The 26,730-nt window shown below is 35.4% G+C and overlaps 1 protein-coding gene across 12 annotated transcripts in view; it reads left to right on the top strand.

Annotated features, from left to right (window-relative positions):
• The window catches only part of Hr78 (Hormone-receptor-like in 78), a 240,782-nt gene that overhangs the window by 173,071 nt on the left and 40,981 nt on the right, over positions 1–26,730 (top strand). For 11 of the 12 annotated variants that reach the window (XM_081762701.1, XM_081762697.1, XM_081762698.1 and 8 more), the window contains 2 exons: positions 59–231; positions 9,437–9,663. In XM_081762701.1, coding sequence (XP_081618827.1) covers positions 59–231; positions 9,437–9,663 — 400 coding nt within the window. The remainder of the gene's footprint in view (positions 1–58; positions 232–9,436; positions 9,664–26,730) is intronic. The other variant, XM_081762703.1, reaches the window with a different exon arrangement.

Below are 26,730 nucleotides of genomic sequence, written 5' to 3'. Positions count from 1 at the left end.
ATTTTCTTCTGTAGTGTGTTTTCTCAACATGTCTCAGACAAGTATTTTGTATTTGTAGGAGATAACAATATACCACACCGATCGTCACCAACCCATGGAAGTGGTGAAGAAGAGGGTTCTGCCGATAGTTTGCCTGCCAATGGTGACTCAGGTGATGGTCTGAGTCTGGCTCATGACAAAAGCCTCATCTCTCGTGCCTTTGACACTATGGCCAAGGTAGTAGGAGATGTAGTAAGTGGATTAAGTAGAGTTTTAGTTTAAGTTTGTAGTGTCACTATGCCACTTAATTATTTAGTAGGTATCTTGGGTTGGGGGGAGGGGGATTCTACGAGTGAAAACTGATAAAATTAATATCCATAACATTTCAACCTACCTCTAACCCCTAACACTTACGAGTAAAAGGAGGATGTAAAAGAATCTCTGCGATAGGTTATTACTAGAGTTTTAACTTTGAGCGATGAAGAAAGTATGGTGGTTGTTAAAAAATCTACTTAGATTTCAATGAATTCACACGTTTGAATATCCATCCATTTATCTGTTCCTTCTTTCTGATGTATGTACACTCGCCTAGAAGCCATATCGTTGAATGTATCCGATCGTTCAATGTTCAAATTTTAAACTTAACGTTTCTGTAAACTCCTCTAACAAGTGGGGGCAGGGGTCTCTTCCTACTTCCAAAAATAGGAGTAGTTTACCGAATGATGAAACTAAAAAAATAGTGATTTTTTTTCTTCGGAAACAGCTCTAACTATATTGCTTGTACCTCTGTTCCTCACTTAGAACCTTATACTATATTACAAGTCATTGTCTGGGAAGATTCTACAACGGATAGTTTACTCTTCAGGATTGAGTTTTTTTAAGATTATTTTCGCTAAAATGACTCAGGCAATTTTGTTCCTATTTAATTAGTAAATATTTCATTAATAGTCTAAGACGATCATAATTCGAATATATACAAAACTTAAAGGATCCCTAAATTCTTTTATTGATTGTACTTTTAAATTTCGTAATATTGATGGTTATCGTGACTTTCGAGAATTCAGTGTTGTAATTTAAATAAGTATGTATGATTACAAATCTCTTAAATCACCGAAATGTAGCATATATCGATACTGTTCTAACAAACAATGAGAATAATGTGTTAAGTATACATTTTGTTTCAGAATTTCTAATACATTGCTTGGGATATGATATTACAAAATTAAGCATAATATTCTCTGCAGAACCATGTCAAATCAATTTCATTTGCGAGTTATGAGTCTGAGGAAGAATTTGGAAACAAACTTTTGAGAGTACTAGCTCAAACATGAATTCAGAGGAAGCGGTATAGAAAACGTGAGAAAATAATTCGGGACTACTCGATGATACCCAGTTCAGAACGTTGAGGATTCTCCGGAAGAAGTTTCCAAATCAAATATGACATCTAAGAATGTTTGATAAAGGCAAGAAACATCCTATTTTTCTTTACATCATAGTTCCTATAGGTGTGAATTTAGTGAATATTCGAAGAACGAAAAAGTGCGGGGTATTTGGAGAACGGAATAGGTAGATTAATGCACCGGCGTAGTAAGCTTGAGGCTCGAGTTAGGTTCGCGGCTCAGTCGGATATTTTCTCTCTCTGAATTTTCATTCAAATCTCGAAGGTACTGCCTACAAAGAAAAGCATGTGTTCGTTCTGAATTGGATAATATTGCCTACTTTTTTGACTCACTCTGAACGATCATTACCAACTTAATGTTCTGCGGCGAAGTAATTATTTCTCACATTTAGTTAGTGCAGTAGCAGTAGCAAAGCAACTTGAGTGTTATTGAAGCTGTGGTGTAACAATCAATCAATCCAGTAACTAAGTCGATATCTTAGGTATCCCAATCGCCCCACTTTCTCCTGTTCTTGTTCTTATTGATTCATCAACTGCCTGCAGCAAGCATAAGGGCCTGATCGAACATCATACACTGGCCATTTGGAAAGAACTGCATTATGTAACTTTCAAGTTTATTTTCCCGATCTTTGCGAAGCGTGTAATTCAGAAACGAAACAGGATTTTTGGTTTGTCTTCACGTTGTTCACGAAGATTTTAATGGTTGCTTCCGTAAATAGAACAGGTCACATAATTTTTCGTAGAAATCCCAAAACAATCTCCAAGATTTCATTAGCAGGTTCTAACATTCTTCTAAATATGATAGGATCAGGTTTTATGCTTATTCTTAGTGCCTCCTGAAATACAGGGAAGTACTAAATATTTATTACTAACCCTTACTAAGTAGATTGAATGAACTGTAGTTTTGTCTTACACAAATGTGCACTGTACGCTATTAGAAAGAATAAATAAAAAAAAGAAAGAAAAAGAAAAGAAAAAAATAATATTGAAAGTATTTGGAGAATGAAGCACCGTTGCCAATCCTCGCACATGGTCGTTGGTACCATACGAAGCCCATGTTTCATGACTTGGACTCGGAAAGTCGAGAATCTTCCATTTGATAAGCTGTGTTACATCATGTTTGAACTTAAGGATTTCGTTTTAATTTTGTTTGTACAATATGCTTATTTTTGTAATTCGTTTTAAAAAAAATTGCGGAAATTTTCTTCAGACATCGTTAAATTAGGTTGTCATATTCAACAACTTTCAAAAACAAAATGCTTTAAGTATTATTTTCGTCAGTAGTTATTGTATTTTCAAGAACTTTGAATACCATTTTTGTGGAGGGAGTAAATTAGGAAATTGACTTTCTTAATGTTTACTTATTTTAATAAAAAAAAAAAGTTGTTTAAACTTGAAAAATGTTTTATATCTCGTACAGTTACCATTGTAATTATCAAATATTTATCCTTTGCACAGTTGAGAGAATTCAAATTGGGAATATAGATAAGCACACTCCAAAACTTCGTTATTTCCTTCTTTCGTGATAAAGGATTGAAATGTACCAATTTTCCTAGGTTCCCCCCAGTACGTATTCAGAAATTTGCCTGAGGTTTAGTCCTTCTGGACTCCGCCAGACTTGGTCATGATTAAAGTTATATCGGCAGCTACTAATTGTCGGTTTAGTTTTTCGAGATCCATATATTTTTCCGGGAGAAAGAAGTAAGATGACAGTCCACAAACATTTGCGTCTCTCTTCAGTTTCGTTTTTTAGCCAGATCTAAAGTTTGCATCCCTTTAGAGAGCTACACCAACTTTTAGGAATGAAATTTTACCACTGGTGTTTTTTTTTTTTTTCCGCAGATGGTTACTTTGTCTCTTATGTAGGGTGTTGGTTTACTGTAGTTTGTTTAAGGTTGTTTTTTTATATTAACGCGAGAAGACTAAATGAGCAGGAAAAGTTTAACTGTCATACAGTAGGTAAATTTGATAAAATGACACGAAAAGTAATTAAAGAGTTGAGATGCATGCTATCATTCCAGATGTTGTGTGTAATGTTAGTAATTATGGTGGGTTTTAAATAGAAGTTATGTATACAGGGTGAACCACTTAAAGTGACCCCTCTTGTAACTTCTAAACTAATTTACAGAAATAGCTGAAATTGTGTACCAAGCAAATAACAGAAGGGGAAAAATGTTTCACATACTCGACATTATTACCGGGTTAACAGTGTTGCTATTACAATATAAAGTTTCATTTTTTAAATAGATACTACGTCAGGTTATTACATATTTCAAATCTACATGGAAAACGAACCACTATTCGGTTTTACCAACTAAGAATGTTACATGATTACAAATATCCAAATTTCAGAGAGCTCTACAACAGTAAAAAAAGCAAAACTGATATGCACGAGACAGTGCATATCAAAAGTAACTTAATGTCGGATACTATGACCATATGATATAATTAATTTAGACAAATAGGAACCAAGTCACAAGGAATTAAAATTTTTGTACAAGCTTTATTTCGAAAACGGGCCAAGTATCGTATCTAAGGAGTTAGATGGTTTCCAACTGACAAAATAATAATAATGCTGGAGCTTCCTCGTGGCTAAGCGGTTAGCGTTCGCGCCTTTAGCGTAGGAGACCCGGGTTCGACTCCCGGCGGGAGCTCATGTGGTTCGGATTCCATGTTAATCAGTAGGTCCAGACTCATATAGCTTCGCTGTTGAAACGGGCGTTAAACTCAAAATCAAGTCAACTCAATCATAATGCTGTTTGCAGCATCAAACCCTTCCTGAGATATGATAAACATAGGTAAGGTCTGCAACACTGCTTAATATTATTGTAATGATAACTACCAAATACTATCGTTGTAGTGTTATACGTAGATGCAGAAGAAAGTAACGATCATTTTGAACATTCTCTGCAAATTCGTCATTTTAAGCAGTGTTGCAAACTCTACCAATGTTTATCACACCTCCAGAACTGTTTGAGATATCAAATTACTGTAAACGCCATTGCGATTGTTTTTGTTGGAAATCATCTAACTCCTTAGATGCAATACATATCTTAGCAATTTTTGGAAATAAAGCCTGCATGAAAAATAAATTTTCCATTTCTTGTAACTTTGTTCCTATTTATCCTATATGCATCATATCATGGTCATAGTATCTAACACAAAGTTATTTTAGATATGCACTTTTTCATTTACCTCCATTGCTTTATTACTGTTGTAGAGCTTTCTGAAATTTGGATATTTGCGATGCTGTACCATCCTTAGTTGGCAACACTGAATAAAAAAGAGTGGTATTTTAAGGTTTCCTTTTACATGAAAATTTGAAATATGAAATGACCTGACGTAGTACCATTTGAAAAAAAATGAAACTATATTGAGATGGCAACATTGTTAATATGGTGATTAGAGATGAAAAAAACCGGCTTTTTTGAATCTATGGTTTTTTGCACATAAAAAGCCGGCTTTTGGGGATAAAAAACGAGAATTTTGGAAATTTTGGCTTTTTTTCTCATTTTCATGATTTTTCGGTTTAAATAGCTTTCTTATAGTATACTCTAAAGTTAAATAAGATTCCATGACCAAAATGCCATATTTCGCTCTGGAATTCACCATCATGATGGATGGAGCACATGATTTATGAATTAAAGTAAACATAAAGTACGTAGTATTTGAGGGCAATTTTAGAAGCTATTTAACTTTATTTTAAAACTTCTGAATTATCGATATTTTTTCTTCTAGATCATTTCGTTTTAGTCATCCGTGTTTCACTTCTTAGAGCTTAGTACTCTAGCTTCTAGCACATAATTAAACTTATGTTTTTCAATATATCCATCAGAGCGTACGTTTTTCAATATATCTGTCAGAGCGTATTTCCACATTTCCGTTATACTGTAGCTGCGCAATGATTTAACAATAATCTTCCGGACACAACCTTGAATACCATTTGATAGAAATAATCAGTATCGGATTTAGAAAAATATTTGGGAGGGGTTTTTCTGAATAATGTTTGTTTTTTCTAAAAAATTCCTAACTTTTATTTAAGAGGAGCTTAAGTTTAAGTACAGGCATAACAAATATTTCGTTTCGTTTGTATATTCAGCTATAATCTTCCAGATACAATCTTGAACACCATTTTATACTGATAATCAGTGGCGGATTTAGAAAAGTATTTTGGGAGGGGATTTTTTTATTAATGCTTAGTTTTTCTAAAAATTCCTAATTTTTTGAGGACAGCTTGAAGTTTATGAGTAAAGGCAAAACTAATATTTAGTTTATTTTAGAAATTCCGCAATTTCGGGGTAGAGGCTTCAATCCGAAAGACATCCCCACCGTAACCCTCTTCGCAAATACATCACTGCTGGTAATTAGTAATAACAAAGATTTAAAAACGATTAGAAAGGAAGTCCGCCAGGACTCTCAGTACACGTACTATCCCTACATTCACAAATGGAATTAAGAAAAACTTTTGTCAAAATGGTCGAATGCGGGGTTGAATCTCGGACTTCACGATAGAAGCGCGAAAGCTAACCACTCACCCATATTTGTTGTGCAGTTGTACTTAAATGTATTGTCTCTCTCTCTCTCTCTCTTTTTCTATGGCCACAAAAGCTCTCCATTGATTTCTGTCCTTATCCAGTTCAATCCAGTTTCTACTCTGTATTCCCATTTCTGATAGATCCATCTTAATATTGTCCTCCCATCTGGGCCTAGGATTTCCTAATGAACGTTTCCTGATTTTATTTCCAGTTAAAACTTTGAAAGCTTTCCTACCTTCTTCCATTCTGGCTACATGACCTGCCCACCTGAGCCTCCTAGACTTGATGACTCTAGCGATGTTTGGTAAACCGTATAAATTATGTAGTTCCCCCTTAACAACACTCCTAAATACAAGGAAGTTTCCGCCATTCCCCATTCTCGTTCCTCTTGGGTCCAAATATTCGTCTCAGAATTGTATTCTCAAATAATTTCAGTCTGCGTTCTTCCCTCAGCATAAGCGAACATGTTTCACAACCATAAAACATAACAGGCATGATTATCATTTTATATGTTTTAAGCTTTAAATTCCTTGACAGAATTCGCGACGACAAAATACTTTGAACCGAATAATAACAAGAATTTCCTGATTTCAGTCGACCTTTAATTTCTTTGTGGGTATGATTTTGGTCTGGTAATACTGATCCAAGATATTTGAAAGTACCCACTGTGTCGAAAGTATTTATTGATGTTTTAACGCATTCATAATTTGCCGTATTACGATCCTTGTGAACTTCCTTGTATTTAGATTTCTCTGCATTTCTGTCTCATGTCCCTGCAAGCGTTTAATAAGGCCTCTGGATTTCTTTCGATTGTTTTCCTATCAGAATTACATCATCAGCATACACCATAACCTGGTGAATACCATTCAACTCTAGGCCCTGGTTCCTATCTTTGATTTTTCTTAAAGCGTACTCCGGAACAAAGCTGAATAATAACGGCGATAACGCATGTCCTTGTTTCAGGCCAATTTCGACATGGAAGATCGCATTTTTCTACTCGGACTTTACTCTGGGATTCATTTAAACACTTAATAAATCTAGCTTTTTCGGTATTCCAAATTCTGTAAGAATGTTGTACAGTTTTTCCCTCCTAACCGAGTTGTAAGCCTTTCTAAAATCAATAAACAGTTGATGTACTGGGTAATAAATTCCCATTTCTTTTCGAGTATTTGTCGAATGGTAAATATCTGGTCGATTTCGACTAAATCCACACTGATAATCTCCAATAATTTCATGTGCGTATGGGATCATTGTTATTAATAGAATGTTAAGAGAAATGCCTCGATAATTGTTACAATCATTTTTGTCATTTTTCTTGTGATTTGGAACAGTGATTGATTCTTCCACTTTTTTTTTTAAACAAAAAAGAAAAAAATTCGTAACGATATGTTGAATTTTCTTGTTAAAAATTCAGAAACCTTTAGGACTGGGTAAACCGTGGTGGTGGTTATATATTCTACAGCCTAGAAAACCATACGGTCAGATAAACCGTCTATTACGTATATGATCCATGGACAGAAAATCCGATACTTTCCCGATTCTGAACAAACTTAAGGAACAGTCAGTGCTTTACAGAATTTGGAGCTTTACCGATTTTGCAGATTCGAAGCATCTGATAGATGGTAAAGATTATTACGTATGTGATCAATCAGTGAAAATTTTGTTCGAAATATTCATACAATGTATATGAAAGTTAAAATTTAACTGAAAAATTTCAAGAATTTAAAAACCACCCGAAACGAAGCTCTTGATGTGCAGATTTCTCTCATGTTTTTCTTTATTTTGCTTCAAAAAGAGGGTGTGTGATATTTTGAAGTAAAAATACTACATACAATTTTGCTAGTTATTTGTGTATCATTTTTTTCAAGTACTTATTGTATATAAGAGGTTAAAATATTATTACATATATTGTTTAATCCTTTGGAATTCATAATGTAAACATGTTAGAATTTTAAAAAATCTTTTTGAAATTCATGGTTTATTTTCGATGTTTCATATTATTATCTCCATCAACCACTAATTAAATGAGTTTTTTGTTGTAGAGAAGCGACACAAAGTCTGCTTTATCGGTTTAAAGGAAAATTTTCAAAAAAGCCCAAAATTTCCCAACCAAAACAATGAAGCAGAAAAAAAGTTTATATATATGTATATATATATATATATATATATATATATATATATATATATATAATATTATAAATTTGTAATTTTTTGTGAACGAATTGTGAGTTACTTAGAATATCTGTCACAGCATGCTCAAAAGCTACCTTGTACATTATGGCGATTCAACATTAATGAGAACATACGAAGAAAGCCCGAGACGGGGATAGTTTAGTGTACAAAAGATAAACAAATTGAAGAATGAAGAGAATATGGAGGATAAGTATGAAAGATATAAGAATGACTCATGTGTGGTAACTTAAGTTGATAAGGGTTGTAAATGATAATTGTATTGAACTATCTTTTGTTGTCAGGGTTCGTTGCTATTGTGGATACGAGATTGAATTTTTGTCAACATCTCGAGGTGGTAGGTAACAGATGGAAAATTGATACAGTAAATGAATTACAATAGGAAATTTAATGCTGTGTGCGAGTCGTAAGCATAATGTTCTGAAATTTTGAGCCCCCTATAAAAGCCAATACCTTTACTAACCCAATCTTCGTGGCCACGTATCCCGCATGAACAGAAAAAGGTAATGTAAATTTTAATCAGGATATTGGGTTCCAGATAGCACTTCAGGATATTACTTTTGTTGATTACTTATCTTTGATATTGAGAATATGTTCTGTTTCTGGTTAAGTTCCAATGAAATGCAACTCCTAAACATTTTACGTTAGAGTTTTGGGCATATCTGAATTCGGTGAACTTCAGCATTCAATAATGAGTGGAGTTTACGCGACGTGGAGTCTTCACTTGTTGAATTACTAAGGTTTTTGTGTTACAACTATTGATATTAAGTTTCATACGACAAGATAAACATCTGTCCTTATAGTGTTGCTCTGTAAATGTTCAGATACAGTAGTGTTGCAGTTTCTTTTATTTCTTGTTACTTGTAGTTTTCTTGCCTAAGTCATAATAAAATAACTAATTCTTGTAGCTCTTCTGTTTAAAATTAAACCTTCAATGGTCTGTTAAGTTTAACAAGAGTACGACATAGTAAAATTATGGTTTTGTTTCGAGTAGCAGACGATACACCTCATGACAATTATTTACTATTTTGAATTATGCGTCTGCGTGATGGAAAGAAGACAAAAATAGAGGTAATTTCAAAATTGAACAAAAATTATGTATGTGGATTTTACACGTAAATTAATGTTGGTTCAGATGTTTAGTAATATTTTCTCGTGTTACATTTTGTAATACAAAGTCGATCTTTCTAAAAATACTTAGAAAATGTTTTTTAATTTACTAGTATGTGATATCGAAATATGTTTCTGACAAAAATACTAACGTGTAATATATATATTTCTTTGCTTTTGTAGTTAACAAGCTCTAATATTTGACTTTGGTTTCACATTGCAGAGTTTAAATGGAAACGATGCTCTAGGCCTTGGGGTTGAATACGAAAATGAAAATGTTTTCGAAATGGAAGGTCCTTTGTTAACAGACCAGCACATGCCTTTTAACCTACAGACCCCCAGTCCTATGCCTGCCTACCTCAACGTTCATTATATATGTGAAAGTGCGTCTAGATTATTATTTTTATCTGTGCATTGGGCGAGAAGTATTCCAGCCTTCCAACTCCTGAGGTGAGTTTTACTATTTTAAACAAAAATAAATAATACTCCGTCTTTTTCTGAACTAAAATTCCAGGGAAACAGAAAAAGGAAAATGACTTTATGTCTTAGAGCGCTGCTAAAATGTCCCATACTCCTTTAGACAATCTTTGTAGACATCTTTGGAATTTAGTTGAGAAAGAAATTGTCTAAGGGTAAGTAATTCATTGGTCAGTTGTATCCTAATTACCTTTAGTGACTAACTAAATTACGGTTTTCTTCAAAATGGAAGGTTTTAAGATACTTCAAAATATCTGGGATATTACAGCAGTAGTCTGTTTTCGTATTTGCATTATTGTAATTAAATAAAGGTTATTTATATATTGAAGTAGCACAGTTTTGTGAGGCACCATGCAATAAACTTAGTAAAGTATAGAAATAAGAATCTGCACTTCCATTTGGGAAGTACGAACTGCGAAATTACGACATATGATATGGCGCAATGAAATTCCAGTTTAATCTAACTGACCATGGTCCATTCCAGGGCCTGTCTCAATCCATCATCTTGTACCTTCAAAAATATCTATCACTTCTAAATTATATTTTCTTCTCAAAATCCACAAATCCAGGAAAACTCATTGTTTTCAGTATTTGTACCCCCTCCCCTCCAAAGACTTCTACTTTACGTGACTGCTACCTCTGACACCATGTCATTGCTCTTCTGTCTTGCCTCAAAGGCACAGATAAATTCGTATCCATTATTCTCTTCAACACTGTCTCCTAGTATTATATAACCTCCATAGACATAATCATTACACACGAATATCCCACTTCTTAGTGCCCTAAAGCAACGTTTCTCGAATTTTTTCATTCATGGAATCCTTTAACGTCAAAAATAAAACGGCGAAACCCAAGAAAATAGTATTAAATTATTCGAGAATTTATAATAGCAGGGCTCATAGCGATCCTATATATATATATATAATATAAAACTATAATATAATATTATATATATATATATATATATATATATAACTAAAAGTTACTTTTTTGGGAAATAAAAGTGACTTTTTCATGTGATGTGTGTTTTGCATTGGCAGTTTTCTAAGAAAAATATTATAAAAATAAATGGAAAAAGGCAGAAACTTGTTAATTACTCTTCTGAAAGCTTCAGTACTTGCTGTCACATGTGAAACAGTCAGCTTTATTCTCATTTCAGTTTTTATTCTTTCTAGAGCACAGTGGATAGTTTGTGGATACTTAAGCTCTCAAGGTGGGGTTGAGAACCCTTCTGTGTCTATTCTTTCTTCTATCATAACAGTCTTTTAGTTTTCTCTCGTAATAGTTAATGCTCCACTCAAGGTTGTGTGTGTGTGGTTCATCATGTTCTTGTTTTACGCTTCTTGTATGTTCTTAAGAGTAGGTGATGAATTTGAATATTTCATGGCTTTGAGAGCTCTCAATGCTAAGTTAAATATGAGGGGTTACTTTGGATAAGGGCGTAACTAGCAATTCTTCAATTTTTCAGGGGAGCAGAAAAACAAACGCCGTTATCCAATGAATCAACGTATTCATACAATATTTTTGGAGACAGGAGTTCGCTACGGAGCAGAGATATTACCTTAACACCACCTAGACACATGCGGACATGCTATACTTGCAGAAAATATGTATATCTCATTTTACCGGGAGGCCGCGGTGGCTCAGTGGTAGAGCGTTCACCTCTGGTGCATGGGGTCTCGGTTTCAAACCCTGTTCCCGCCAAGTGAACTTTGTGGTGGACAAACACCGTGTGCGTGGGTTTTCTCGGGGTTCTCCCGTTTTCTCCCACTTTCTTCATTCCACCATTTCATTCATTTCTCATAATCACCGTCTCCTTTAGCCTAACCGGCATAACCGTGGGTCTTAAAACTCAAAATTTCATTTCATTTTTCATTTTACCGGAAGCAGGTCGATACGCCCTTATCCAAATTACCCCTTCATACAATGTCTGGGATGAAGAAATTCGGAAATAGGCCAGAACTGGTTCCACTTAGAAGCTTCTTATGTGCTTACCGTAACTACAAAGCATACTTAGAAAACCTAAGAAAGGTGGAAGCTAAAAAAGAAGTAAAGAAGAACCAAAACAACAAACAGAGAGAGAGGTGATGGAGAAATTGACAAAGGAAAAAAGGGGCATGATGAGATTTTGGTCACTTTTTCGTTTGCTTTTGGTCACCTTTCAACTATTTACAAGAGACCAGACCGCTATAAGCCCTGTAATAGTAATGTCAATCTTTTGACGATAATACTGACTCAGTCATCTAAATTCTAACCCATTTTTAGATGAGATACAGACTTCTGTTTTTATATTCACTTCTTTGGTATTATTTTGTACATCGAAGAGAGTCCAAAAAGTTGAAATTTCCCACTCGAAAAAAGGGGGGAAAAGACCTCCCAGAAGATTTTTAGTTAGTTTTTTTCCAATTTCGAAACCTTTTTCATTACGGTTCGAAAGAAGTGTCGGAAAGGAGCTTTTGTCATTTTCGATATTTTCAAAAATTTATATATATATATTATATATTATTCCTGTTCAAACTTCCAATAACAGTTCCGAAGGACCCAAAATTCAGACCAACTTTTAGATGAGATAGAAACTTGCGAATTTTTCCTCGAGGTCAGTTTATATGGAACTTTTTGCTGAACCCCTGGGTTCCGCAGAACACATTTTGAGAAACGCTGCCCTAAAGAAATCCTAAATACGTGGTTTCGTATCTCAAAATCCCAGACGAACTTCCTAATCTAAGTTGGCCAGTTTGTCTTAAACATGAACAATTTCATATTTAAAAATAACTGTTATCCTCAAATCAAAGGCACTGGTATGGGTACTCGCATAGTTCCCGCATACGCCAGCCTATTCATAGGATGCCAATAACAACCGTTTCTCTACTTATCAACACTTCAATCCTTTCTCTAACTTCGATTTTTTGATTATATTTTCTAATATTAACCTACGCTCAACCAGCACTGGAACTACTACTATAGTTTGTAGACTACAAGTACCTAGTTCTTCTCCAACCATACAATCACCTTTCTTAGTGTAGAGGGCAGACTTGAGAATGAACGTCCAAGGAATGACGTAAACATGAAATCTACTAATAGTGTGCAGCACCTCCACTTCAAGAGCTCCCATTACACATCGTCCCTGAACGTTTATCTCAAGTTTCTCACGTTATCACTCCAATCGGGGAGTGATTCTCTGTTATGTAAACGGGTAAAACTGACTCATTCACTCAGCTCCCAGGCCGCACTACTATAGCTACAAACGAAAAATTTGGGCATAAATCTCCTTTTGTCGCGTAAGCAAGGTATACGATAAGATTTCTGAAGATAGGAAAGAAAAACTTATTGTAAGGGAAGATGAGAAAAGGAAGATTCTTTTATTTTTTCTTTCTTCTTTCCTCAAGAATGGAATCTCTCACAAATGTCTGAGGTTAGGGAGATTAAATTCGGCGTATAAACTTCTCATTGAAAATAACACGAGTTTCAGATTTGTCGAAAATTCCGCTCTTAAAAGGGAAAAGAGGGGCAATATCTTAAGCATTGAAATTTCCGATTCTTCATTCCAATAGTGCTCAATGTGAGAATTCGTTCAAGGTGGAGTTGTGAAATTTGGTATATTAACTTGTAATTAACAAAGAGACTTTGTACAGCGGAGAAAAATTTGCCCTTTATTGATTTAACAGCTGTTTTACTTTATTTTTGAGCATTCAGTGCAACAAAAGACTAATCAACATTAGGCAATTTCGTACGTATGAAAGCCTACTACTCCTCACCTAGAGATGTATTTTGGTGGAAAATTTTCAGAAGATATTAGAAAGGCACACCTTTCCCAAGTGCAATTTGAGAATAATATGCATTTTTTTTTTTTTTTTTTCAATATGCAAATATCTTACCTATTTGCATATTGATATTTTAATTTTGCACTTGACGTATTGATATTTCTTTTATTTGATATATAATTAAATAGATGAATTTCCAAATGCTCTTGGAATTGCCGTACTTGTAAATATATTACCTTTACGCGCCCTCATTCATTTCAAGTAAATGTAAAATTTCATCTCATAAAGTAATTACTTTGGCATCTAGAAGGACTGTTGTGCTTCTCACCTGAGAGTGGACGATGCCACCCAACCGAAAAAGAATTCAACCAAATAATCACTTTCAAGTGATAACAGGTGTATTTAGATGTGCTATGTTAGTCTATATAAGTATTTTAACATGTTTTCTATAATATTCTTACTTTTTAAATCATATAACTAAATATAATCGAAAAATTCAGTGCCTAGTTCAAATTAAAAAAAAAAAAATAACCGGACGTCTACAAACAATGAAAAAAATGTTTTTCAGATAGAAGTGAATGTATTGAGTATATATATCAATTAGTATAGAGCTTTTGTGTGTGGAGTGACGTACTTAGAAGTTACATTATAATAACACGGAAGAAAAGCCTAAAGTTTTCCACAAGATTTTTTTTAAGAAAGCATGAAAGAAACCAACGGACAGACAGCGTCCCTCTCCGAAATTGGATATGTGGAATGGAGTCGCGGGGGAGAGAGAGCGACAGTTTTGAAAGAAACGCTGGAGGGAGAAAGGAGGGTCAGTTGGTGTGTTTTTGTTTGAAGTGCGAAGAGGAAGGTCTCCTCACAGAGAAAACTGACCAGGAGACTATGGTGAAAATTAACGGACAATGCAACTTCTGAAAACTGGTGCTAATGCCTGTGTTCTCGGTGGCAAAGTTTGTGCTTTTATTTTTAAAAAAACTGTCAATATTTCAGGACATGAAAATGAGTAATTAGTCAAAGAACAGTGTTATTAGTCGCAGCGCATCAATTAGTATTTCTCCGAAAACTGGACTCATCGGAGACTTAAAAATTATATCTAAATAAAATGAAAAGTCTAACATGTGTGATAAAACCGAAAATAAGTGTGTTTAGCTGGACAGATATTCTACTCCATGAACTCTTCAGTTTGTAGGAACTTCATTTTATATTTCTTAAGACACTTCAAGAAAGGTGATGTCCAACATTTCAATTTATAGTGCGCACGAACAGAAAAAAAAAAAAAAAAAGTTGTGTGATCACAAGTGAATAATCAACATTAGTTTTCAGATAGAAGACGTTTGTAGGGCATTTTTAAATCATATTAGTTTATAAACAAGAATAAAAGTGATATTGTATTCATTCCAGGAAAGAGGATTACTATTATTATTAGTTCTTTTTCTTGAATCCTTTTTCATCAGGCTGTGTGGTAAGTACAGATTTTAAACCTGTAGTGTGTCTCTTTCAGGATGAGAGGTGTGATTTCCTTCCGGGAATCAAAGTAATTAATAATATAAAATTGTCTGATGGTGGAAGACATCTAAATATATACAGTGGGCAGTATTCGGCCATATATTTGGAAGGAGTCACTGACGGGGCAAGTGACCATAAAAAAAAGAACCCACTAGTTCGCAAGCTGGGGAATGTGAATATACATAACAATTTTAAATGTTTATATATTCTATCAAAATTTTCTAGTTTTTAATATCACTTACATTTGTACATGTAATTTTTATTTCATTTATTATTTCAGAAGGAAATTTTTGGTTAAAAAAAATCGCATTCCCTAAACACAGTTCATTTTGGCACTTCCCTCAAATCATGTGGGGTTGTGTAAGCTTGCGTTAGACACTTCCCATCGTTTCGGTCGTGTTTTCTGTATCTTAACTGATTTATTGAATGCCTGTCAGCAATGAGGGTTGCATGATTGATCATATGTACTGAACAGTCGAACTCGATAACTATGCGAGTTTGGTCAAGACCGGATGACTTTTATCGATCGCATTTAAGTGAATTCCTTCATTTCACTGTCAAAACTGCAAAATTTAATGGCCTTGCAGTGAACCCAAAGGTCTTTACATCACAATATTTCATATGCATACTTCTCTCATTATTATCTATCACCGTACAAAGTTGTCAGAATCGGATGAAGTTCATCAATTCCGTTTTAATGAATTTTCTTGATTTCATTGAGTTCAAACCCAGATTTGACAGACAATAACTCTGAAACCAAAGATTTGCATACAACAGTATTTCATGCGTATATTTATCTCGTCAGTGCACCAGTGTACCAAATTTGGTCAACATCAGATGAGTTCCGTCGATGGGACCCGGACAAATCCGCCAAATGACAAATCCGCCAATTACCAAATCTGCCAATTACCAAATGCGCCAAACGCGAAAATGACCAAATGCGCCAATTGTGAAAATGGACAAATCAGCCAATGGACAAATCCGCCAATTACCAAATCTGCCAATTACCAAATCTGCCAATTACCAAATCTGCCAATTACCAAATCTGCCAATACCAAATCTGCCAAACGCGAAAATGACTAAATGCGCCAATGATGAGAATGGACAAATCTGCCAATTGACAAATCCGCCAATTACCAAATCTGCCAATTACCAAATCTGCCAAACGCGAAAATGACCATATGCGCCAATCGTGAAAATGGACAAATCAGCCAATTGACAAATCTGCCAATTACCAAATCTGCCAATGACCAAATCTGCCAATTACCAAATCTGCCAATTACCAAATCTGCCAATGACCAAATCTGCCAATGACCAAATCTGCCAATTGACAAATCTGCCAAACGGAAAACACCGAACTCTGTTTGTATTATCATCAAATAACTGGATAGTCTAGTAAAAAGCATACAGAAAGGAAGTATTTATGAATATCAAGCAACAAACTAAAAGTAATTAATAGAAAGTAATCAAATCATCGCCCAGATATTTGAGGATTTGAACGAGGTAACCATTTAAAATAACATTAACGTTTACTCAGTATATGTTAAAAAAAAAAAAAAGTTGGTTATTTTATGAAGACCGGAGAGACATGATGTAAAAGTTCAATAAATCGTACATGCTCTAACGCAATGAGATAATTTGTTTGTTTTTATATGTTAATTTTGATGAATTTATAACTGTTAAAAATGAATGTTCTTGTTATTTGCTGGAGTGATTGCCCCCTTTCTGCACTGAGGTTATATTTTTCGGATGCCCGACCTCTTGGACATTACACTATACTTGTTACAGTTGGCAATACTTCTTAAAATGACGTAGTTGCGAGAAATTTTTAAAACGATCGTTGTTTGTTTTCGTACTTTTGACACTTGACCAACAGTTTTTGGGAGTCGTGATTACTACATATTCTCCTAGTTTCACGACTTTTAGCAGTATTGCCAACATTAACATTCATTATCACATCTCCTAAACCATGTAAAATATCAAATTGCTATTACGTGTTGTTTGCCATGACTCCATTTTGGTGTTGTTTGCCACGGTATTGTTCTCTCTAGCTTATCTTATACCACAGTCGTGAAGACTTATACAAAATCGACTTATAAGCTAAGGGTTGCCAGATGAGCATATTATAATAATCAAATCTATTATATTATAAACAGAATGCATACAATACGAATTGTCCCAAGCACATTATTGGGTTACTACGCTATCAGCTGTTCACGCCACAGTTAAATTTATTCAAGGTGAGTTCAAGCACTCAATATAATAATTTGTTTGCTTAGAAACTCTCCAAGTGCATTTTCAAAATTGATATTGCCTACAATTTGTTTGTGTTCGACTGTGTAGCCAACGTTAAATCTAGGCATATCATCAGGACTAACAATAAGGGGATATAGGAATCCCGATAAATGGGGACCCAAACCTTCTAGAGGGAGCGCGATACGCGATATATATATATGTATATATTTCATAACCTTTCTAGAGATCAAGTTAAAATTAGATTTAAAAATCTGGATTTAGCGATCTTTTAAACACCTTTGGTGAAGGGAGAAAAATTTAGTCTATTGGTAATACAAAAATTTAGTGACTTATGTATAGTTACTGGGGTATTTTCAAGTCCACACAAAGAGCTCCCTAGTGGATGAGCGGTTAGCGTAGGGACCCAGGTTCGATTCTTGGCGGGAGCTTATTTGGTTCGGATTTCACATTAAATTGTAGGTCCACGTCTCATATAGCCTCGATGATGAACGGGACGCTAAGACTGAAAATCAAATTTGTCCCACAGAGATTATTAAAATACAAGGGTCGGCAATCCCTCCATAGCATTTCTGAAACAAGATGGAATGTACACGAATTGGAGTGGATTTGAGTTAAGCATCCCATTCAGCAGAAGACTATGAGCCTTGGGCCTACAACTTAACATAGTTTCCGATACACATGAGTTTCCTCCGGTAATCGAACCCGGGTCTCCCATACCAAAGACGCGTACGCTATCCACATAGCCACAAGGGAGCCCTGTGTACGATTTAAGACTATAAAACCTATGGCAGAAGAAACGGGTAGGTTACATTTCTCTAAGTTACAACCATTAATTCTTCCGGACGTTTGAAGATAAAATCTAGATCATATCAATGTAAGAAATTGAATCCCTCATTTGATACTGAACCACTCCGAGAAGAAATCAGAGAAGAACAATTTAAAATATTGGCTTTTTTATGTAATCGTACACAAGATCGTATCTCAGGTGGATTCTCGGTGTACAGAAATGAGATATATTTACTTGACTTTTCAAGCAATTCTCAGAGTAAACACTTTGGATGACAGTGTCACAATTAAGAAATTAACTACAATCTACTCTGATGACTTCAGTTGTAATTTTGTCAAAGAGAAACAAGTATATAAGTCAGTCTCTGTGCAGCTACTTTCTCGGATCTTCACAATAAAAATTATAAATTGATGTTATATTTGTGTTTCCTGAACTTCAGAATTTCCTCGCGCGAAGTGGATTCTGTGGTGGACAAACACAGTGTGTCTGAGGTTTCTCGGGGTTCTTCTTCCTCCCATTTTCTTCATTACACTATTTTTCATTCATTCTTATCATTACCATATCCTTTAGCTTACACGGCATAAGGGTAGGACGCATCGGCGCAAATCTGTCTTCAACATTGATTGGGACGAGTAAGACCGTTCTCATATATATATATATATATATATATATATATATATATATATATATATATATATATATATATATATATATATATAAGCGATGTTCAAAATATTTATGAAGTTGAAAAACAATGCTGTGAAGAATCAGAGGAGCAGAATTGTCTTCAGTGGCGTATTTAGGAGGCTATCGGGCTCAAGTCCCCCCCCCCCCCGAAATAAATTTGTTAGTTTTTCGCATTCCACGTACAACAATAATCCTTCTTACCATTTCTAAGAATGCAATTGACTTTCCATTTTCTTATGCTCTTTGTTCAGAAATAATACTGTATTTGTCAAATTTCATTCCATGTAAGAACTGCGTTCTTTTGTTCTTTCTTTCGTCCTTTCTACTTTTCTGTTTCTTTTTCTGGACGTTATTTTCTTTCATTTCGCCTATCATACTTTATCGACCGTTGTCAGTTGTGATTCAAGTGGACCGTCATCAGTAACACCAAAACTAAGAGGAGTTGATAAGCGAAACTGGTGTTCCACACCAACATGCGCGGATATCAACATGACAGGACTTTAGTTATTATAATAAAGGAAAAAATATATCGTTTAGTTATTTTTAAAAGAAGGGAATATTTGAATTAAAGAAAATCAAACCGGGGGAATAATTAGTCAAGGAAGTTAGGAAGGCCAAGAGGATGCTTCCTTTTTCTTGTATGAATAGAATAAAGGGTTAGATTCACTCATAAGTTTTTGTATCATATCATATATAGGATTTATCGGTCTGCAATTCTTGCCACTATAACTTCAATTTATGCATAAATTAAAATATATTTAATTCTCAAACTCAGATGGGCAATTGCACTCCGACTTCCTTCCTTGTGTTGGGCATAGCCCCTCGAAACAAAATACTAAGTACGCCTTATTCTAGAGAAGGGAGATGAAACTCATATTACGGTAGATGAATCTGATCAACTGTTGTGGAGTATATTATATATTAGGCGATATAGGTGAAGTAGTTGTACATATCAGTATTACAAATCACTGCCGTGAACACATTCTTAAATCTGAATACACGCATATTTATAATTGGTATATTTCTAATTAGGCATCCACAAAGATCAACGTTAAAATTGTTTTATAATAATATAATAATATAAATGACTTCCCCAAAACTATGAAGAAAGAATATCAATTATGTATGACGCAACAATACTGTTTGAGCAAAATGATGATAATCTCAATAACACTACATGTATCGTTACAGAAATCTGACGCATGTCATATACTCTTTAGTTAAAAGATGTAACCTTAAGATTATGGAGAAAAATATTTTAGCATTTGAATTATTTTCTTTGCTTACGAAGCATCCTCTCTCAAAAGTAAAATTGGTACACGGAAATACGTAGGAACAAACCATGGTTCGATCTAGCAGAGAAGAGAAAACAGGCAAAATTATGTTGGCTAAAAAATCCGAATGAAATAACTACACAAAATTTCGTCGATATCAGGCGGGAAACTTCCAAACAAAGAAACGCGATTTTTTGAAAGCTAAAATTTAAGAACTTGAAAATAATAGTAAAAATAAAAACATTCGAGACATGTATAAAGAGATCAACGGATTTAAGGAAGGCTATCAACCTCGTGCTTATACATTAAGGAAAGCTGATGGAACAGTTTTCACTGATACAGATAGCATTTTAAATAGATGGAAAGGTTTCTTTGACGATTTGCTTAACACCCAGTCAAAAACAAATGTGCGTGGAGAAAGGGAGATACTCACCGCAGAATTGTATATTCCAGAACCCAACCGAATAGAAGTAGAAATCGCTATAAAGAAATTAAAGAAACACAAATCTCCGGGTGTAAACGAAATTCCGGCTGAGTTAATTTTAGCTGGAGGCGAAAAATTGTGGAACAAGATACACAAACTCATTCTCCTTATCTACAACAAGGAAGAATTGCCACAAGAGTGGAAAGAATCAATCATTGTTTCAATCCACAAGAAAGGCGACAAAACTGACTGTAATAATTATCGAGGCATCTCTCTTCTGTCAACATCCTATAAAATCCTTTCGAACATTCTATTAGCAAGATTGACTCCATACGCAGATGAAATTATTGGAGATTATCAGTGTGGATTTAGAAGAAATCGATCAACTATCGACCAAATATTTACCATTCGCCAAATACTCGAAAAGAAGTGGGAATACATCAACTATTTATTGATTTTAGAAAGGCTTACGACTAGGTTAGGAGAGAAACATTGTACAACGTTCTTACAGAATTCGGAATGCCGGAAAAGCTAATTAGATCAATTAAAGCATGTTTAAATAAATCCCAAAATAAAGTCCGGATAGGAAAATTTTGGGCCACGAGCTTTCACGTCGAGAATGGCCTGAAACAAGGAGATGCGTTGTCGTCATTATTATTCAACTTTGTCCTGGAATACGCTACAAGGAAAATCAAAAATAGCAACCAGGGCCTAGAGCTGAACGGTGTTCACCAGGTTATGCGTACGCTGATGATGTAAATTTAATAGATGATAGGAGAACAATAGAAAGAAATGCAGAGGTGTTATTAAACGCTTGCAGGGACAAGGGTTTAGAAGTAAATGCAGAGAAAACTAAATACATGAAAGTGCGTCGGGACCGTAATACGGGAAATTATGAATGCGTTAAAATATTAAATAATACTTTTGATAAAGTGGATATTTTAAAATATCTAGGATCAATATTAACAGACGAAAATCTATTCACGAAGAAATTAAATGTCGACTAAAAACAGGAAATTCGTGTTATTATTCAGTTCAAAATCTCTTGTCGTCGCGAATTCTGTTGAGGAATGGTCACTTACTCTGAGGGAAGAACATAGACGTAAAGTATCTGAGAACAAAATGCTCAGACGAATATTCGGACCCAAGAGGAATGGGAATGGGAAACTTCATAACGAGGAACTACGTAAATTATACTGCTTATCAAAGATAGTTAGGGTCATCAAGTCTAAGAGGCTTAGGTGGGCAGGACATATAGCCAGGATGGAAGAAAGTAGGAACGCTTTCAAAGTGTTAGCGGTAAGACAAATCGGAAAACGACTATTAGGAAGACCTAGGCGCAGATGGGAAGACAATATTAAGATGTCTCTCGTAAAAATAGGAATACAAAGTAGAAACTGGGTCCAGTTGGTTAAGGATAGAAGTCAGTGGAGAGCTTTTGTGAACGCAGCATTGAACCTCCGGGTTCCATAGGCTACAGAGGTAGTTAGCTTACGAAGCATGAGTAGATGCCTAGGCTGATACTAGAAATAGATTAAATACGCATTTACTGAAAAGATGGGTTCTACTGACATTGGATAGTCTATACTCTTCCCGTGCTAGGGCCTAGGGGAGACGAGGAGATAAGATTTCATATCAGGTTACGTCACACACAGTTGCACGCCTTCATTTTCATTAAAAATGGAATAGCCAAGAGAAACAAACTTCATTTCACTTTCCTTTGTGGCAGTCGGACACAAATCATCACACTTATCTGCAAAAAGCACTTTTCAAATCGGATTATTGGGAGAGTCTCTAGTTCCTATGTTGGGGGGGACATGTCTCCCCATTTCCCCGGAATTTGTGCCCGTGCCTACAGCTGAGACAACTTTCAAGCATAAGGAGAGAGGCATATCCTCCTCTGGCATTTATTACAATTTGTGCCCAAGTAGCGGAAGTGGAATTAATACATATTGATGAGACTATTAAACGCACTACAGCACGAAGTTCAGTTTGAAATACTACAGAATACGATTCTTTTTTAAAAAATGGAAAAGCCAAGAGAAATCAATTTCATCTTACATTCCTTTGTGGAAGTCGGACACAAATCATCACACTTTCCCACAAAGAACTTTTTGTCAGATTATTGGGGGGACAGTCCCCCTCAGTTCCAAGATTGGAGGGGACATGTCCTCCTCGTCCCCCCGGGGATTTGCGCCAGTGGTAGGGCGTAATTGAAATTGAAAACAGAAAATTATACAACAGGAGATAATATTAAAACTCCGTTAGAAGAGAAAATGCAATTATATCAATTTATTAAGTTATTGTGATATTAATGATGTTCTGTGTTCATTTGTTTTGAGTTTAATGTCTCTTGTTTGATGTTTGTTTTGAGTCTCTTTCAACAGCGACTCTAATGAGACCTCTCTCGTCCCAAAGGCGAGAACATTTACCACTTGTTCCAGAGGATCAAAAACAGAGGTGCCTGGCAACCCTTCCTCTTACTCTAGATGTGTGTAAATTTTCACGATAATAAGATATGATAAGATCGGAATGTAAATACTTCGTGGCAAACAACTCGAAAATCGAGTCGTGGCAAACAACACCGTTGCAAACAACATGCCACCCAAATTGCTGTAAACGGCATTATGATTATTACATCTTTTGAAAATAATCTACGTAATTAGATGTGATACTTATCTCAGCTCTTTTTCGAAACAAAGCCCTTTGCAAGAAGTCAAGTTTTGAATTCCTTGTAGCTTTTTTCTTCTGTTTGATAGAAATACATCATATGCTGACCATAGTATTCGATACTAATTTGCTTTCGATGTGCGATGCTCCACCCGTCTCACTTGCGTCCTTACTGTTGTAGAGGCCTCCAAAATTGGGAAGTTTCTGGATTTTTGTGATACTATAGTATCCTTAGTTTGAAACACTGAACAATAAAAGTGGTATTGTTTGTTTTTGATTTGTATGTAGACTTAAAATTGGTAATAACTTAACGTAGTGCTATTAAAAAAAAATACAACTTTGTGTTGAGTGTTGGCAACACTTTTCATCCGATGATATTAACCAATACGTGGCTAGGTGTCACCCTTCCTACAGTTTCTTCATGCAAGGTTTCTCTTCCCTCCCTCTTCTCGTTTTTCTGTTATCAAGGTTGGACATTATAAATGACGTACCCTCTCTCTCTCTCTCTCTCTCTCTATATATATATATATATATATATATATATATATATATATATATATATATATATATATATAATGTGCGAAATGGTGTCTAGTAGTAAACCGGAAGAAGACCCGCACGCTGAGAATTAGTCGACGATGTATGGAACCACCCGTACCTCCTAGTGGTGCAGACTGGTAACTTCCTGTCTACGGTGAAACTTACAGGTTTCCGTAATGATAGGAAGGCGAACAGGGAGGGCTATCACCAACATGCCTGACCGGCACGGTGATTTTTGCCAAATACCTCCAACTTCTTTAAACAATCATCATAGGACACAGTAAGCCAAGGCCCTCATTCTCTGGAAGCAGAAGTGTGTCTGGGCAAGGCAACGTTCAGAATCACATGCAGGCAGAGGGTGCTAAGAATCCCCGGAGTTACGGACTAGGTTACCATTTAAAACTGACAATGGCTACATACAATTCAAGATCCCTGGCTTCAGAAACAAGATTCCAGGAGCTGGAAGAAGAGCTACAGAAAATCAACTGGGAGATCGTCGGATTGAGCGAAGTAAGAAGAAAGGGAGAAGAATTAAGCGAATTGAAGAACGGACACTTATTCTAATACAGAGGATCAGAATGTGGCAAGATCGGCGGAGTGGGATTTCTTATCAACGAAAAATTGAAAAACAAGGTCCTTGAGGTAGATAGTATATCTAGTCGAGTAGCAAGGCTTGTAGTCAAACTCTCACAGAGATATACACTACAAGTGATTTAAGTGTATGCGCCTACCACAAGCCATTCAGAAGAGGAAGTGTATATCCAGTTGTACTTGTAGAAACCGGAACTTGAATAAAATGGAAATCTGTCTATAATTGAAACTCCTCAGAGTCCTTATCGCTGTTATTCCTTAGAGTAAAATTCGGAGCCATTGCCTTCCGTTTTATACTAGCTAAAATGCTAGTCATTCGCACAGGATGACGAAGATTGTGAAAATATTTAAATCCCCCAACTCCCCATACAATGCTCATTTCAACGTTTGATTACCCGGTTTATCTCGACTGAATCTATTCTTTGTTCATGTTATACTCACCGTGACTTTTTATTTTTAACTTCTCCTCACTAATATCAGTCATTTTGGATTATTTGCATATGTCATCCCTCTGTGGCTCTCTTGGGGATGATAGGTGTGGAATACGCGACAAAACGTACTAGCGACAAAACGTACCACCGACAAAACGTACCACTTACCTTGAGGGCTCCTTGTGAAGGGTTTTCGAAAAACACTTTAAATAATGACAAGCGACAAAACGTACCACTTGCCTGGAGGGCTACTTGCGAAGAGTCTTCCAATCAACCATCAAATCAAATAATGTCAGGCGACAAAACGTACCACTTGATAGGGCGGTATATAAGTATATGTATATCGGCCAAAATAAGGTTAAAAGTTGAACAGATTGGTGCTGAGAAAAGTACCGATGCAAGACCAAGACTAAGACTAAGGCTAAGACTAAGACCATGCCTGCAAGATTCTCGCAACACCAAGACCATACCTGCAAGATTCTTGCCAGACCAAGACCAGCAAGAATCTTGCATATGTAATATTTGAATATTTGCTTATTTCCATCACACTTTATCCAGGCTTTGGACCAGAGACGGATAGGCATTATTAGAGCTGTGCGGGCGCTTTCTTCCATAAGGGCCACCAGCATCTCAATGTCACAAATCAATTGCACAGTTTTCTTTCTACAGTAAGTCAATAGTATTAACAATTGACAATTAAAACCTGATATTGTTTCATCAGTATATTATTCTGAATTGTTCAAAAATATTATATGAAGTTCAAGGAGAACCTATACTATATTACAAAATTAGCAGATGTTTTAGTGTACTAGTTTTTGATGCTACTGTATCTATCACTTTTGCATTCGAAATACTTTTTAATAAATCTTTTTCAATAGACATCAACATAAATGTTTTCAAATGTTCCTGAGACATGGTACTCGTTAGCCTATTTTTAATGTATTTCAGTTAATTTGAATTTTGAAAAATTTCTTTCACATGTTACCTGAGTTAATGGCAAAGTCAATAAAAATTTGTATGCTGGAAACCTGGATAAGTATTACTGCACAAATTACAATTCTGCAAAATTAAAAAGGCAGCACATTGGACAATTTTGCAACACGTTTTGCATTCGCTTTCCTTGTAAACAAATGTATTTTCTCCTAATTCTGAGTCACTTGCACCATCAGCACATTCATTTTACCTCGGTTGTGCTCGTCATCAAGACTGCCTTTCAAGGATATCCACTTCCTTCAAAAACCCAAGAGAATACATTTATAGTATCCTTGGAAACCTCTCAACTGAAGTTTTTCAGAAAATATGTAAGTTTATCGAAAGGCACGTCTGGAAGTTCTGTTACTTGATTGAAGTGGCTAGGGTCCAAATAATCCATAAAGTATATTGCTTCTTGAATCTTGAAGAAATACTCAAAACTACCATGTCCAATATTGTGTTGAATGCTTCGATGCAGTACCTGGTCATTGGATAGAAGCAGCTTCATCTTCATATTCACAGGAAAAATCTTTGTCCATCTCTGAAGGCGAATTGTCGATAGGTCAATAGAAAAAAAGAAATCACATTCTAAGTCTTCAAATTTATTATTGGCCCATTCTGCAAAGCTTAATGCTGCATTCTTAACGGATTCAAAATCATCCCTCTACTCTTTCAGTTGGAACAGAGTAGTCTGCACCATCCGATAGGACTACACTAGCAGCACGCTCTATTTGGAGATAGTTTGACAGAGAGGTCGTCACTTGAAATATCTTAAGGAACATTTCTGCTGTCCGAATTGTTTTGAACTTGAGAAGATCTTTTATATATCCTTTCGCTTTACACCTAGCTTTTGGTTTGATATTTTCTGTAGAAGCAATTTCCTTAATTGTTATGGTCAACTCTATATACAAAGCACTTTTTGGATTAGGAAAATGACCAAACTTTTTCTGAAAAACAGTGTGTTTTCTACCATCTTGTTTCCGCAATAACTGTAAGACGCCTTTGTTAACATTTGACCTTCCAAATGTACATTCACTGATAAGACTCATGTATAAATATCGCACAGTCATTCAGCAGAACAATGACACAGAATCAATGCAATTTTTTGTCAGATCACATATGACATGATTGAGTA

The sequence above is a fragment of the Thermobia domestica genome, chromosome 6 (assembly GCF_964235325.1).
Source record: "Thermobia domestica chromosome 6, izTheDome1.hap1.1, whole genome shotgun sequence".
In the NCBI taxonomy this organism is placed as follows: Eukaryota; Metazoa; Arthropoda; class Insecta; order Zygentoma; family Lepismatidae; genus Thermobia; species Thermobia domestica.
The sequence above is the reverse complement of the archived record's forward strand: the minus strand, read 5'-3'. Positions and strand labels throughout refer to the sequence as shown.